This window comes from Zalophus californianus, chromosome 13, assembly GCF_009762305.2.
Source record: "Zalophus californianus isolate mZalCal1 chromosome 13, mZalCal1.pri.v2, whole genome shotgun sequence".
NCBI classification, from domain to species: domain Eukaryota; kingdom Metazoa; phylum Chordata; class Mammalia; order Carnivora; family Otariidae; genus Zalophus; species Zalophus californianus.
The window spans coordinates 37,012,088-37,028,671 of NC_045607.1; the positions used below are offsets into that span (position 1 = coordinate 37,012,088).

The 16,584-nt window shown below is 40.7% G+C and overlaps 1 protein-coding gene across 1 annotated transcript; it reads left to right on the forward strand.

The window, feature by feature from the left end:
- The first annotated feature begins 421 nt into the window (after window positions 1–421).
- LOC113934329 (protein FAM205A-like) lies at window positions 422–14,041 on the forward strand. The gene is made up of 3 exons (XM_035723474.1): window positions 422–484; window positions 5,405–5,539; window positions 12,562–14,041. Exon 3 carries the CDS (start codon window positions 12,959–12,961, stop codon window positions 14,039–14,041), a length of 1,083 nt encoding a protein of 360 aa, XP_035579367.1. The 5' UTR covers window positions 422–484; window positions 5,405–5,539; window positions 12,562–12,958.
- The last annotated feature ends 2,543 nt before the right edge of the window (window positions 14,042–16,584 follow it).

Genomic DNA, 16,584 nt, shown 5'->3' on the forward strand with positions numbered 1-16,584 from the left:
CACAAAGGGTATGTGTTAGTCTGAGTCCTCAGAAAAGCTGTTGCCAAGACAGAATTAAATGTAAGCATAATTCCTAGAGTTGTAATTGTTGGGTCAAGGGAAAATGTATTTGCAATTTATAACAAATATTTCTGAAATCGCTCTTCTTAGGGATTGCACCATTTTGCACTCCCATCAGCAAAATATGAGATTGTCAATTTCTCTTTACTTTGCCAAAAGAGTGTACTGTTGAACTTTTGAATTTTCACAATCTGCTGTTGTGATTTTAACTTGCATTTATCTTATTAAGTTTGAATGTCTTTTCATGTTTTTTTTTTTAAGATTTTTATTCTTTCAGAGAGAGAGCACAAGCGTAGGAGACAGGCCGAGGGAGAGGGAGAAGCGGACTCCCTGCTGAGCGGGGAGCCTGATGCAAGGCTCCATCCCAGGATCCTGGGATCATATCTGAGCCAAAGGCAGATGCTCAACTGACCGAGCCACCCAGGTACACTATCTTTTCATGTTTTTAAGAGTCATTAGTATTTCTTTTTCTATGGACTGTTTCTGTCCTTCTACAAATACTTCTACTGGCTTATTAGGTACTTTTTATATATAAGAGGAGATTAGCCTTTGTCTGTAAAAAGATTTGCAATATATTTCAGGTTGTAATTTATCTTTTGGCTTTTTTATGGTGCGTTCTACCATATGCAGATATAGCAGAAGATATTCTATGCAGAATAAATTAATCATTTATTTTATGGTTTCATAGTTAACTAGGAAGGCTTTCCTCTCTCCAAGGTTCTAAAAGAATTATTCCATATATTCTTCTAGTACTTTAATGTATAAACTTTTTGTATGATTTTTAAAATAAATCTGTTGATTGGAAGTTTAAGTGTATAGTACAAAATATGAATTCACCTATCTTTCTTGAAAAAGCTATCCAATTGTCCTAAAACCATTTATTTAAAAGATAAATGTTTGGGGGTGCCTGGCTGGCTCAATTGAAAAAGCAGGCCACTCTTGGTCTCAGGTTTGTGAATTTGAGCTCCACATTGGGAGTAGAGATTGCTTAAACAAACAAACAAACAAACAAACAAATTTTAAAAAATTAAAAAATAAAAGATACATGTTTATTGTACTGATTTGAAATGACACCTCTATCATATACTACTATGTATTGTTCTATTTCTGAACATTTTCATTAGTTCCATTTATCTGTCAGTTTATTCATGCACAAGTACCATAGTGTTTTAATAATTAAGGCTACATAGTTTTTTTATTATTTGATATCACTAATCTCAGTGCTATCATAGTTCTTCCTTTTGAGAGTTCTACTATTTTTGCTTACTTCCCACCATAAATTTAGAAATCAGCCTAATTGCCCTCAGTTAAACCCATTGGTATTTTTATTGAGATCACACTAAGTATAGGAGCGCCTCGGTGGCTCAGTTGGTTAAGCATGGGACTCTTGGTTTTGGCTCAGATCATGATTTCCTGGTGGTGAGATCAAGACCCCTATAGGGCTCAGAGGGAGTCGGTTTGGGATTTTCTCTCTCTCTGCCCCTCCCCCCACTCACACGTGCACCGTGCACACACACTCTCTCTCTCTCTCTCTCTCTCAATTTGAGAGAGAGAAAGAGAGAGCAGTCAGGGAGAGGCAGAGGGAGACAATCTCAAGCCGACTTTCAGCTGAGCCAGGAGCCCACTGGAGGCTCCATCCCAGGACCCATGAGATCATGACCTGAGCTGAAATCACGAATCCCACAATTAACCGACTGAGACACCCAGGCGCCCCAGTAAATAAATCTTTTTAAAAATCACATTAATTTATAAATTAACTTAGGAAAATTTTTTTAGTGTTCCTATCCCTAAGAATATGGTATGCCTATTTTTCCAAGACTGCATTTATACATTTGAAAAAGTTTTAATGTTTTTCTCAAAAAAGTTTTGCATGTTTTATTCCTAAGTATTATTTTGTGTTGCTATTGGAAAGGAGATTTTCTTCTCCAATATATCTTCTGATTGTATATTTGTATATACAAAGGCTTTTGATTTCAGCATATTAATTTTTGTATTCAGCTACCTTACTGAATTCTTTCTCTCCATTTCTCTCTCTCTGTAGTAGTAATAATACTAGTGGTAGTAGTAGTGGTAGTAATTTTTGAGTTGATTATCTTCTGTTTTTCAGGCACAGTCACATCACCTTCCAATAATGACAGTTTATTTTCATCTTACTAATTTCTTATGCTTTCAATTTATTTCTATTTTCTAATTATGTTAGCCACTCTATCCTCTACCAAGTGAAGATAATGAGAAGCCAGGTAAGCAGGTATTCAGAGATGCTAAAGAGGCCTTCAGTGAGGATGCATCTAAGATTGGTGTTTGTCATGTTTTTTCTTCCATTGTAGTTATCAGTTGTGCCAGGCACTGTGCTAAACTCTTGTTTTACAAAATCCCCTATAATCCTACAAGCACTCTATGATGTTTATACTATTACCATCTCCATTTTACAGATAAAAGATGTAAAAATGGAGAAGAAAAAAAACTTACCCAGGTAAAACTGAGATTCAAATCCAGGTGTGTGTAATTCCAAAGAAACTACTCTTAATTGCCAGGCTAATTGGGTACATCTGAGAATAGCATAAGGAGGTCTTTGCTGTAACTTTTCAGACTATAATGAGTCTGACTTTGCTGAAGACCCCTACCTCTGAGCTGTGACCTGTGGTTTTGGCAAAATCCATACCATTTCTTTATGAGGTTGTATAGGCTCCTTAGGGTGTCCTTGAAAGGATTACTAATTGCCCATAGCCTCTGAAATGGAATAAACTTTTGCGTGGAGTATAATTTTATTTTGTATTTCACAAGTGGTGTCTGATGAGATAATGCAGTATGCATGAGCAAAAACACAGGCTCATGTATGTCTGCCATTCCTTGCTGCCCCATTCACATGGAGCATTTGCAGTGTCACCAGGAATTCTGGTGGACCCATGATGCTGGAAATTGTTCAAGACCCAAAGTGAGTACAAGATAAGCATATTATGAAAGCCACTGACTTCCATAGAGTGTTGCTAGATGTACACATATCAAGAAGTAAAATAAAAAATAAGTTAATTTTGTGTAGTGTTTCCATGTTTTGGTAAGAATGAAGTACATATGCATGAGTTAGCTACAAAATATGAATTGGGTAATGTTGGTGATCCTACATAAAGGTTAAATGATCTGATATTTGCATTTAAAACTGGCATTGTACAACGATTAACAGTAAAATCCAGGGTTATTATTTAAAGTTTTAAATGTTTCTTTATTTAGAATAACGTTAGACAAGTAAAAAAACAAAAACAAAAGACCAGGACAAGTCAGGAGAGTGGGGGTGGGGGGCTATAGTAAAAAGGAAAAAGTTTTATATTTTAGTACCTTTAAAGGCATTTTTTCCTACTTTTTGAATATAGGGCCAGCATTTTCATTTTACTCTGGACCTCAAAATTATCTAACCAGCCACTTTTTTAAAAGATTTTACTTACTTATTTATTTATTGGGGTAGGGGGCAGCATAGGAAGAAGGAGCATGGAGCCTCACACATGGAGCTCAATCCCATGACCCCGAGACCATGACCTGAGCCGAAATCAAGAGTCAGACGCCCAACCAACTGAGCCACCCAGGCGCCCCTGTAACCAGCCATTTTTAACAAGCCTACCAGTGATTCTGAAATAAGAGCAGGATTGAGAGACACAAGAGCAAATGATCCTTTAAAAGTTCTGGTCACTGAGTCCTCAGAACCAAGAGCCCTGGGTGGGCCAGTGCTGCCCTCTAGTGTCTCTGGCTGCCATCTAGTAATACTACATTTCTGCATCGTATAGCACGCTGCTATGTGAGGGCTTGTGGTCTTGCTGCCTGATACTACTCTGCAAAGATATCCAGGGAAATCTTAGCTCTTGGGCATTAATAAAAATGCTCATGTATAAAAATGCTGTGTCAACACACAAAAATCTGAAAAGAAAACTAACTGAATAGAAAATTAAGAAAACCGGGGCGCCTGGGTGGCTCAGTCATTAAGCTTCTCCCTCTGCCTGCCACTCCCCCTGCTTGTGCTCTCCCTCTTTCTCTGTCAAATAAATAAATAAAATCTTAAAAAAAATTAAAAATAGAACTACCATATGATCTAGCAGTTCTACTTCTAGGTATTTATGTGAAGAAAACGAAAACACTAACTTGAAAGGATACATGCATTCCCATGTTGCAGCATTATTTATAATAACCAAGATATGGAAACAACCTAAATGTCCATTGATAGATGAGTATGTAAAGAAAATGTGATATACATACACAATGGAATACTATTCAGCCATTAAAAAGAATAAAATCTTGCCATTTGTGACAATATGGATGGACCTCAAGGGCATTATGCTAAGTAAAATAACTCAGAGAAAGACAAATACCGCATGATCTCACTCGCATGTGAAATTTTTAAAACAACAACAAAAAGCTCATAGAGAACAGATTGGTGGTTGCCACAGGTAGGAGGTAGGGGGTGAGTGAAATGGGTGAAGGGGTCAAAAGGTACAAACTTCCAGTTATAAAACAATTATGTCATGGTGACTATAGTTAACGGTACTGTGTTGCATATTTGAAAGTTGCTCAGAATAGATCTTAAAAATCCTCATCACAAGAAAAAAATTTTTTGCAACAGGGCGCCCGGGTGGCTCAGTTGGTTAAGCGACTGCCTTCGGCTCAGGTCATGATCCTGGAGTCCCGGGATCGAGTCCCACATCGAGATTCCTGCTCAGCAGGGAGTCTGCTTCTCCCTCTGACCCTCCCCCCTCTCATGCTCTCTCTCTCTCTCTCATTCTCTCTCTCAAATAAATAAATAAAATCTTTAAGAAAAATTTTTTTGCAACCTTGTCAGGTGATGGATAATAACTAGAATTGTGGTGATCTTTTTGCAATATATACAAATACTGAATCGTGTTGTATATACTTGAAACTAATATGTTATATGTCAATTATACCTCAATTTTTTAAAGATGATAAATTTTATGTTTCTTTTTTTAAGATTATTTATTTATTTGTTTATTTGAGAGAGAGAGCACAAGCGATGGAGAGGGAAAAGCAGCCTGCCCATGGAGCAGGGAGCCAGTCGTGGAACTCGATCCCAGGCCCCTGGGATCATGACCTGAACTAAAGGCAGCCACTTAACTAACTGAGCCACCCACTGTGCCCCTATGTTATGTTTCTTAACATAATTTAAAATTTAAAAATTTTTAATATTGCTGTTAAATAGCAGCAACTATGTTTTTCTGTCTCCAGTACCTAATATAATGCTTGGCAAATCTTAGGTGTTCAGTAATATTTTCTGAGAATAAAACATAGCAGCTCTTCATAAGGTTTTTGTGGAGAGACAAACTCACATCAGTGGCATGTCTTTCAGGATTTTTCTTTATGGGGCTCTGATATGACCCATGGTACATATGAGTCAACAACTGTGAACCGTTTCCTGAAGAAATTCTACTATTACAGTAATTGTGGCACTGTGGCACACTCATAGAAGAAGAGTCTGGCTTTGGTAAGTTTTCTCGAAACAAATGAAGAGAATTTATAGTTGTGTAGCCCTCCAGAGTCCACAGAGGCTTTTCAGGTGCTTCGTCTCCCTTGTTTGCTCTTCACTATAAACTGTGAAGCAGGAAGAGCAAATGTGAAGATCCATGCCCACATCATCGATGTATTCATTACATGAATGCGCCTTTGTTTGGGAAGACACTGATCCCACTGTCCTAACCACTCAAGCACCCTTCATCAATGAGTACCAAGGCAGTAAACAAACCTGTACTAACGGCCTACTCTGCAAAAACATGTAAGATTGTCTTTGGCTCTTAACTCCTGAGTTTGGAGACAGAGGAACAAGGGTGAGTGAGTTGCTGCAGAGGGGTTCGCAGCAGATGGTTTTAATGGCTTAGTAGGATGGCATTGGCTGTGGGTTATCTGTAAGGTAAATAGTGCACTGGTTGGAGCAAGTGCAAGATTTGTGCAATCTGATGGTTTTATCTTGGGCAGGGGTTTAGGAGGAGACTGAGAACTGTTTCAGCAGTAAAAAGGCAGCAGCAGCTGCAGGAAGCAGAGCTGGTTGGGTAGGACAGAGAATATTCTGTTCACCTTCTCTTCATCCCACTGGTGAGGGACGGAGTGTTCTAGGGTTCTGGAGGTGGTTGAGATTGTCAGCAGATTGACAGCAGTTTATTAATCACATATATTCACAGCCCAGGGGAGGAGGACACCAAACACCATGCAACATCACACTGGGCTGCTTTCAGGAGTAGAATGAACAAACGGGGTTTTGGGGAGGCAGGCTTTGTAGTAACAAGAAGATGAGGTGACCCTTGGCTCCCATGGGAGGATGCGATTGGCAAATAATTCCACAGGCTGCAGGGAGACGAAGCCCATTAGGTTGAGGAAGAGTCAGGTGCAGCTGGTCCAGCTGACAGGGAAACTAGCAAAGTAAGGGGCTTTCCTGCTGGGTGAGGGGTGTATCTGGGAAGAGCTGAACTCATGGTTAGAACTTTGGGACCCCATAAGACTCAAAGATGTCAAGGCAGCACATTAAATTTTAGGCCTCATAATAATATATAGGGCAATAATAAAAGATAAAGCTATTTTGAAGGTTTCCTGACACAAGCTGCTTTTTATTTGTGTATTCATCATATTTTATTTGTATTAAACAATCATTCATTGCTCTTTGGTAGAAAAAGTCTTCTTGTTCTTGTATTATGGAAATTTTAAGTTCAAGAAAATTATTGAAGGAGCTCAAATCCATCCCATGAATAGGTAGGAATATTCTTAAATTATCTTAAATGTAAGGATCTATTTTGGTTTGAAGATATAATGAGGTCTCTAAAAAATAACATGTAGTAATTTGTTTCTTTGTCTTAAAAATAATTTCCCAAATATTCTTACCTAGGGGGAAAAAACCTTCATGCTAATGGGGTTTTTGATAACAGCCTTTTGAGATATAATTCACATACCATACAGTTAGACAAGTGTAAAATTCAGTGCTTTTTATATATATTCAGAGTTAGGCAACCATCACTACTCTCAATTTAAGAATATTTTCATCACCCCAGAAGAAAACCCATATCCTTTAACCATCACCCCTCAACCTTCCCATACCCCAACCATAGGCATTCACTAATTTACTTTCTATCTCTATAGATTTGCCTACTTTGGACATTTCCTGTAAATAGAATCATACAACATTGGTTTTTTGACATTGGCTTCTTCCACTAAGCAGAATGTTTAAAAGGTTCATCCATGTTGTAGCACATATCAATATTTCATTTTTTTATGTCTGAATAATATTCTATTATATGGTATGGATATGTCACATTTGTTTATCCATTCATCAGTTGATAGGCATTTGGGTTGTTTCTGCCTTTTGGCTGTTATGAGTAATGCTGTTATGAACATTCATGTACAAATTTTTGTGTGAACATGTTTTCATTTCTCTTTAGGTATATGCTTGGAGTGGAATATGGGTCATATGGTAACTCTATGTTTGACCTTTTGAGGAACTGCTAAATTGTTTTCCAAAGTGGCTATAGTTGTCATCTGCGAGGAGTGAGAGTTTAACTTCTTTGCTAACTTGGATGCCTTTTATTTCTTTTTGCTGTCTGATGCTGAGGCTAGGACTTCCAGTACTATGTTGAACAACAGTGGTGAGAGTGGACATCCCTGTCGTGTTCCTGACCTTAGGGGAAGAGCTCTCAGTTTTTCTCCGTTGAGGATGATATTCGCTGTGGGTTTTTCGTGTATTACTTTTATGATATTGAGGTATGTTCCTTCTATCCCTACACTGCAGAGTTTTTATCAAGAAAGGATGCTGTATTTTGTCAAATGCTTTTTCTGCATCTATTGAGAGGAACGTATGGCTCTTGTCCTTTCTTTTATTAATGTGGTGTATCACATTGATTGATTTGCAGATGTTGAACCACCCTTGCAGCCCAAGAATAAATCCCACTTAGTTGTGGTGAATAATCCTTTTAGTGTACTGTTGGATCCTATTAGCTAGTATCTCGGTGAGAATTTTTGCATCCATGTTCATCAGGGACACTGCTCTCTAATTCTCCTTTTTGATGGGGTCTTTGTCTGATTTTGGGATCAAGGTAATGCTGGCCTCATAGGATGAGTTTGGAAGAGTTTGGAAGTTCTCCTTCCATTTCAATTTTTTGAAATAGTTTCAGATCTATTGATTTTTATATATTGATCTTCTATCTAGTAACCTTGCTAAACTCTCTTTTTTATTCTAATAATTTTTATCTGAAGATTCCCTCAGATTTTCAACATATAAATCAAGTCATCTGTGAATGATGGCTGCTTTATTTCCTCCTTTCCAATCTGTATTACCCCTTCCTTCTTTTTCATGCCTTAGGACATTGGCTAGAACCTCCAGTATAAGATTGAATATAAAGAGTAATAGCAAGCATACCTGTCTCATTCCTTATAAGGGAAAAGCTTTCAACATTTCCTTTTTAAATATAATGTTTGCTTAGGAGATATTCTTTATCAGATTTCTTCTATTCCTCTTTTGAGAAAATTTTGTCATGAATGGATGTTTAATTTTATAAACTTCTTTTTCTACATCTATCAATATGATCACTTAATTTTTCTTCCTAATTCTTTTAATATGAATTGCATTGATTGCCTTTTCAGTCATAAACTTGCCTTGCACTCCCTAAATCCATTTCAGTCATAGCATGTTCTTGTTTTTATATATTTTTAGACTTGGTTGGGTAATATTTTGTTTAGGCTCATAAGATCTATGTTCATAAATTAGATTAGCTTGTAATTTTCCTTTCTCATTCTTTCCTTATCAGGTTTTGGTGTTTAATGGCTGGAAAGTGAGCTAGAGGCACTGGTGATCCCAGATCACCTAGTTAAATCAGAGACTGAGAGGATTCAAAGTGGATTCCATCCCTGTGAGGGCTTGTCTCTTTACGATTCATACTTACTGATAGGGGCCCCCCCCAGGTCTCAATCAAAAAGCCTACGGTGTTTACCGGAGCTTCTCCTCCTTATCAGGCCCTGACTCCAATTCTTGTTCCCTCTATCCTGTGAATTTGTGAAATTCTCTACTCAGCTTCTCAGCCTCTTGGTTCTTGTCATTGACAGTAGCCTTAAGGGAAAGGACAGCACTAAATGTCACACTAATCTCTGAAAACTTTCCTTCTCACCTGAGTCTTGGACCCATAATTCCTCTCTGTTTTGGTATTGCCTTCAAACAGATTTTTTTTTAAGTTTTTATTTAAATTCTAGTTAGTTACCACACAGTGTTATATTAGTTTCAGGTGTACAATCTAGTGATTCAATACTTCCATACAACACCTAGTGCTTGTCACAACATGCACTCAATCCCCATCACCCATTTAACCCATCTTCCCACCCACCACCCCTCTGATAACCATCAGTTTGTTCTCTATAGTTATAGGCTGTTTCTTGGTTTGCCTCTCTCTGTCTTTTTTCCCCCTATGCTTGTTCGTTTTGTTTCTTAAATTCCATACATGAATGAAATCATATGGTATTTGTCTTTTTCTTATTTCACTTAACATAATACTCTCTAAGCTCCATCCATGTCACTGAAAATGGCAAGATTGCATTCTTTTTTTTTATGGCTGAGTAATATGAATATCACATATTAAATATATATATATATATCACATTTTCTTTATCCATTCATCAGTTGATGGACACGGGCTGTTTCCATAATTTGGCTATTGTAGACAATGCTGCTATCAACATTGGGGTGCATGTATTCCTTTGAATTAGTATTTTTGTATTCTTTGGGTAAATACTTAGTAGTGCAATTGCTGGATCATAGGGTAATTCTATTTTTAACTTTTTGAGGAACCTCCATATTGTTCTCCAGAGTGGCTGCTCCAACACCTGTTGTTTCTTGTGTTGTTGTTTTTTAAGATTTTATTTATTTATTTATTTGACAGAGAGATAGAGCCAGAGCGCACAAATGGAGGGAATGGCAGAGGGAGAGGGAGAAGCAGGCTCTGTACTGAGCAGGGAGCCTGATGCGGGGTTCGATCCCAGGCCCCTGGGATCATGACCTGAACCAAAGGCAGATGCTTAACCATCTGAGCCACCCAGGCGCCCTTGTGTTGTTGATTTTAGCCATTCTGATAGGTATGAGGTAATATCTCATTGTAGTTTTGGTTTGTATTTCCCTGATGATGAATGATGTTGAGCATCACTTCATCCAAATCAGATTTTTTAGTGCTCGCTTCAGCAGCACATACACAAATCAGATTTTTGAATAGACTTTGTTTTTTAGAGCAGTTTGAGGTTCATAGCAAAATTGAGAGAAAGGGCACAGATTTGCCATATACCCCTCTCCCAACATATGCACAGCCTTCCCCACTATCAACATCCTGCACCAGAGTGGTACATTTGTTACACTAGTTAACCTACATTGACACATCATTATCACCTAGAGGCTATAGTTTACCTTAGGGTTCACCCTTGTTGATGTACATTCTATGGGTTTGAACACATGTATAATGACATGTATGCACCGTTATGCATCACACAAGAATAGTTTTATTGCCCTAAAAATCCTCTGTGCTCCACTTATTCATCCTCCCCTCCTCCCTAATCCCTCGTAACTACTGACCATCTAACTGTCTCCACAGTTTTGCCTTTTCCAGAATGTCATATAGATGGAATCATATGGTATATAGCCTTTTCAGTATGACTTCTTTCACTTAGTATAAGTATTTATGTTTCCCCCATGTCTGTTTGTGGCTTGATAGCTCATTTCTTCTTAGTGCTTAATAATAATATTCAATTGTCTGAATGTACCAGTTTATTTTCCATTCACCTATTGAAGGACACCTGGGTTACTTCCAAATTTTGGCATTATGAATAAAGCTGCTATACACATCTGTGTGCAGGTTTTGTGTGGGCATAAGTTTTCAATTCCCTTGAATAAATACCAAGGAGGATGACTGCTGGATTATATAATAAGAGTATGTTTTGCTTTGTAAGAAACCACCAAACTGTCTTCCAAAGTGGCTGTACCATTTTGCATTCCCATCAGCAGTGTCTGAAAGTTCCTGTTGCTACATACCCTCATCAGCATTTGATGTTGTCAGTGTTCTGGATTTTGGCCATTCTAACAGATGTGTAGTGGTATCTCACTGTTTTAATTTGCATTTCCCTGATAATATATGATGCGGAGCATCTTTTCATGTGCTTATTTGCCATCCATATATCTTCTTTGGTGAGGTGTCTGTTAAGGTCTTTGGCCCATTTTTTAATGGGGTTGCTTATGTTTTTTATATATTGGATAACATCCCTTTATCAGATGTGTCTTTTGCAAGTATTTTCTCCCAGTCTGTGCCTTCAAGGATCATGCCTCAAACAAAATTTTTAAAAAATTTGTCAGTCTTTTCTAATTGTTCTTAGCAGGAGGATGGTTTGAATAAACAATCTATCATTGGATTGGCAGCTCCCTAATTGTTTACTTTGATGTGCTTTTTGAAACTATAGAAGTAAAGTGACATATTCAAAAATGGAAAAAATATAATTAACAGCTTTACCTCCCTAACAATCACTGCCAACAGTCTGGGCTATTTCTTTCTGGTCTTTTTTCTTATGGGTACATTTTTACACAGCTATACTTGTAATGTTCAAATAATTACACATGCTTGTTTTTTCACCTAACCTTATCACATCAGTGTTCTACCTAGCTACTTCTTATTGTAAATATCATTTTCCCAAAAGATATTAAATACCATTTTTTTAATTCTCTCAAGAGAAGACCTATAGCTCTTTCTTATACCCCAGTGAACCAGCTAGCCTATGCAAAAGAAACTAATGGTGGATGGAAAATAGAGTAGCCCACTCTGCTCATCCTCTTGGTCATGGCTCACCAAGTTTGGTCAGTGTAGCTGTTGAGCCAAGAAGCCAGGTATAGGGGAGCAATAATAGAAGGTCTGATCAGAATTAGTAATACCTTAACTATGGAGACCTGATATTCAGCCTATTTCAGCTTCTTCCTGCCCTCTCCTCTGCTATGAGTCATGGAAATTAGTCTGTCAGTTGTCAGCTCTTTGCTCTAATCCCTCCTCTGTTTCAGTGTGCTCAGTACACCCACCCTACTCCTTTAGCATCCATCCCAGCAATAGTACTAACTTCTGCCTAAGCCTGCTAGTTAGAAGATGGCCTTGTCTCCTCTGTCCTTGTGCTAAAGTATTCCTGTCAAGTTGTACGTAAGCCATGTGTTCTTGTTCAACACCTGTCTGGCTGGGGGAGCAGGCAATTAATGAGTATGTTATGGACCTGGGTATATATATAAAAAGAAAGAAAGAAAAAATACTTTGACATGTGATACCCCCTCTTCCATCTACTGGAAATGTTCCTGTGCCAAAGATTACGTGATTTTGGCAGGACATGTTGTTTAGAGAAGTGGCTCTCAACCTTTTTTTCTGGCCCCAATACAATGACAAATGATACTAAAATGCTCAGTATACTCCAGTGCACAATTTCTAGCACACATGCTGTAACTTTACCACTTTCTCTCCCACACAGCCAAGAACATCTGAAAGGAAGTGAGTAAAAGTGGCATATTATAGAGGTAAACTTATATCATCTTTATTTTTCATTGGACGAAACATTCACAGATTTTGGCATGATATTATTTGGTGAAAAATCACCAAGGTTGAAAAACACTGCTTTGGAGGAAAGTAGCTATTCTTCTCATCAGAAAACAATTGCTGAGAACCTTCTGATGCACAGCATGGATCTGTATTGCAGCCCAATATGTGGTTGGTCATAAGCAAGCTAATTTTGTTATGGCTTTTGCCCTGAACATAAACTTACAGCTGTCCATGCTCTCCATGCTGTGCCTGCTCCCCAACCTACAGCCCTAGAGGCCACTGGGGCCAGTGACCCATTCTCACCCATCACAGACCCAGGGCCAGTCTCCATGCCACACTTGTTTGACCAGGCCAAGGCAATATTGCAGGGCCACATCAACTTCAAATGTGGGCAGATTCACCAGGGCAAGGTCCCTGCTCGTGTATATAGCTCTTGGCAGTGCATAATTCCTGGGGACCTGCAAGTGGCTCCCTTCACCTGCATCCCAGAAAGCAAGCCCTTGGAGCTACAGGCAGCAACTGACCCTGCCCTAAAACAAAAAGCTGTGCCCTGGATACCAATGGCCCTTGATCAACAGCAACAAGCCTCACCAGATGCTGTCACTGAACACACTAAGCTGTCCCAAGTCCTGTCCGAGGGAGCCATTGAGAAACTGGAGACAACTTTGCAGCACAAGTACCTGGCCTTCTTGTCAGGGCTGCCTGCTCTTTATTATGTGGCTCTCTCTAGGGCCATGGCACCGGCAATCTCTACCCAAGCTGTAATCGCAGGAATGGTGGCTGGGCCTGGTGAATTCCCAAGTGAACCTCTGACTCAGATGATCTCATCTGAAGAGCGGTGTCTGAGTCCTGGGCCATGCTTTCAAGATGCCAACGAGACTTGTGCAGACATTGAAGATGAGCTCCAGGTTGAAGAGCAGGTGGAAGAAGTGATCAAGACGGTGCCTCTAGAAAGCCAGGCAGAGGCCTCTGGGCCCTACACACTCAAGAAACCCATTTTAGCCAAACTAAATTTCCATCTAAGAAAGAAGATCCTAGAGATACAACTGGGAATTCCCATAAAGGCAAGGTTGTCCAGAGAACAAACTGTAGCAACCCCAGACAACACATCCACACAGGAGTCTCTAGGGAGTCTAAACAACCAAGGAAAAACATGGCTCCAGGATCTCCCCATCCCACCAGACACTCCTCATGTCCCAGATCCAGAATGGCTCCACCTTAAAGAACAGCTGGCCCTTGAGTTAAAGGCAGTGCAGCAGAACCAGAAGCAACCTAGTTCAAGACCAATACCTCATGGTTCTGCCCACTGGACCTCACAACCCAGTTGGGGACATGACAGAGGCCCAGGTGCTTTGTGTTCACTTGGAGGCCAATGTGAACAGCCCCAGCCTGGAGGAGCCCTGGAGCCCTGAGCCCCAAAGCCCTGGCCACAGCAAGGACTCAGCCCAAGTCCCCATGCTGTCAGAAAAGAGAGAGGACCCAGGGAAACCCAAATTGGCAGGGGACCACGGAGAAGGGGATGCAGGGTTTGCACACTCCTCTACAAGAGACATAAGCCTCCCTGATGAAGCCCAGAGGCCAAAAGGGATACTTCTGAACAGGACGCCCCATAGCCCCTGGCGACGGAGCCATAGCTTTCCTCTTGATGCTCCCTGTGAGCACAGTACCCGGCATCACCCTCAGATGAAGCTCCCAGAGCCACCTCCAGGAATCCCTGGGGTGAAGGTATCTGAGAAGAATGACCTGCACAGCAGTCAAACCAAGCTTAATGTCATCCTCAAACCAGCAAGGATTCCTAAGAATGCCCTACCTGTGGTGCCCCAGGCATCACAGGGCCAGCTTTTCCTGGGCCAACTCATTCACAGTAAGACTTTGCGGGGCCAAACTCTGAAAGGTCAGGTTTTGCAGGGACAGGTGATGCCAGTCCATACCCACAAGAGGCCCAGCCTTCCAGAATCAGGCTTGAGAAGTAAGATGAAATCCTTTCTGCACTGTTTTAACTCCAAGGCAAAAGGCAAAGTGCATGAGGAATCCATGTTCTCTATAGCTGGGAAAGTGGCCAACACCAGAAAAGAAAATGTAGAAAAGGGCCTGGCTCCAGCCAAAAGTCCCATGGGGCGAACCAAGACAGAGAGGATAAGAGGGGACTCCAAGGCCCGATCTTCCCCCACTGAGAAGCACGTGGGCCTGGCCTTCTTGGATGGTCCCCATTCCCCAGACAGTAAGCTCCGGCACTGCTCCCGCTCTCACCGACTCCATTCTGCCTCAGTCCTGGGCCACCCCCGCCACTGCCCTCGGCACTGTCCTCGAGTGGCTTGTGCCACCCAACCAAGGAATGTACCCTAGATCTCACCTCTCACTCAGAGGGAAACGTTGGTCTGCTCAAGAAGACCCAACACAGTCAAAAGACTTGGTAGGCTCCCCCAACATCTGTGTCCCTTGACAAGGACTGCTACTGTCATTTTCATTAGTGTGCAGGTGGGGCAGAGTGCCCCCCAAAATACACTCTACGTCTCTAAGCAAAGCACTGTCTCCTCCTTCTCTCCACTGTGATGTGTTAAGGGAAGGTACGAGGGGAGGCTAAAATGTCCTTCCCATCTAGAGAAGGAGCTTTAACCCACACTTAAGCTGGGTCAGCATTCCACACAACTCCTCCCAGCCCACCCTGGACTGTGGATAAAGGGGCTTGAGCAGAGAAGGAAGGTAAGGTAAATAAAGGTCAGGCTTGAATTCTAGCATGGCTTCCCATTGGTGTCCTTAGGCCCAGAGGAGCAATGTGGACACGAGGATAGTAGTGGCGAGAAGGAGTGGCCAGGAATCCCACAGGCAGAATTCACTGATGACTTCCGTAAAGGCCCACGGTCTGCAGGGGAGGTTTTCAGAGGAGTGCCACAGCACTCCCACCTTGAGGAGGTACTTTGTGTTTATTCAAAAGCATGTAGCTAATATGACAGGATGTCAAAAGCAAACGATAGAATCTCCCCTGCTCTGCTCCCTGTTGGTTATTGGCAAGATCTTTCTGGAGAATTCATCTGGGAAGCTGCTGTAACTCTCTTGCCTATATCCCGCCTCCACTGCCGGCCAGCTGCATGGAATGAGTGACCCTTGGAATGAAGATCACAGTAGGCCATGAAGAGGGGCTTGTCCTCCCCTCCCAAGGGCAGGCGAGGAGAGAATCAGGGAAGGGGAGCATGTAGATGGGTCTGAGTACCTGGGACAGAGGCTGACTGTTCCTGAGCAGGGTATGATAAGGGAGCAAAGCCAATTTACTTTGCACTCAAAAGAGCCTGGAGCCAGGAAGCCAACCCAAGGTTCAAGTGCTTTTGGGGGAAGTAGGTGAGTAAATCTTAGCTTCAATCTTTTTGCCCATAGTGTGATAAAGAGCAATGAGCTGAGCCTTGCTGTCCAAAGGCAATGCAAATGAATTCAAAATCAGAACACTCACCTTGGACCCTATCAAACTGTGACCCAATGTCTTGTAATGGTGTAACTAGAAGTACATTGTTTGCTTAGCCCAAATCTGAAGTTAGTCACTGAGTTCTAAGCTTGATATTTCTCAACTTTGCCCCTTCTTCTATTTTTACTGCCTCTGTTTGTATTCAGTTTCCATCCATTCTTGTCTGAATAGTTTAAATAATGGCTCATATCCCCAGGGCTTAGAATAGTGGCTGATCCACAGTAATACCTTAATAGTAACTTGAAACAAAATTCTGAGCTGGGGAGCAGCCAAATCACTACATTTGTATAATGAGTTCTATCGAATGGGGAATCCTGTCACAGGAGGAAGAACTCAGCTAAGATGACCCCAGAAGGATCACAGTAAGAATGACTTTGAGAAGCATCTTAGATTCAACAATAAAAATATTTCAGTACTTAACTATAGCAAACACCACAATGAAGAAAACAGAGGACTTATACAATGGAGGTCATGATCTCTTAGGATAGAGTTTCACAT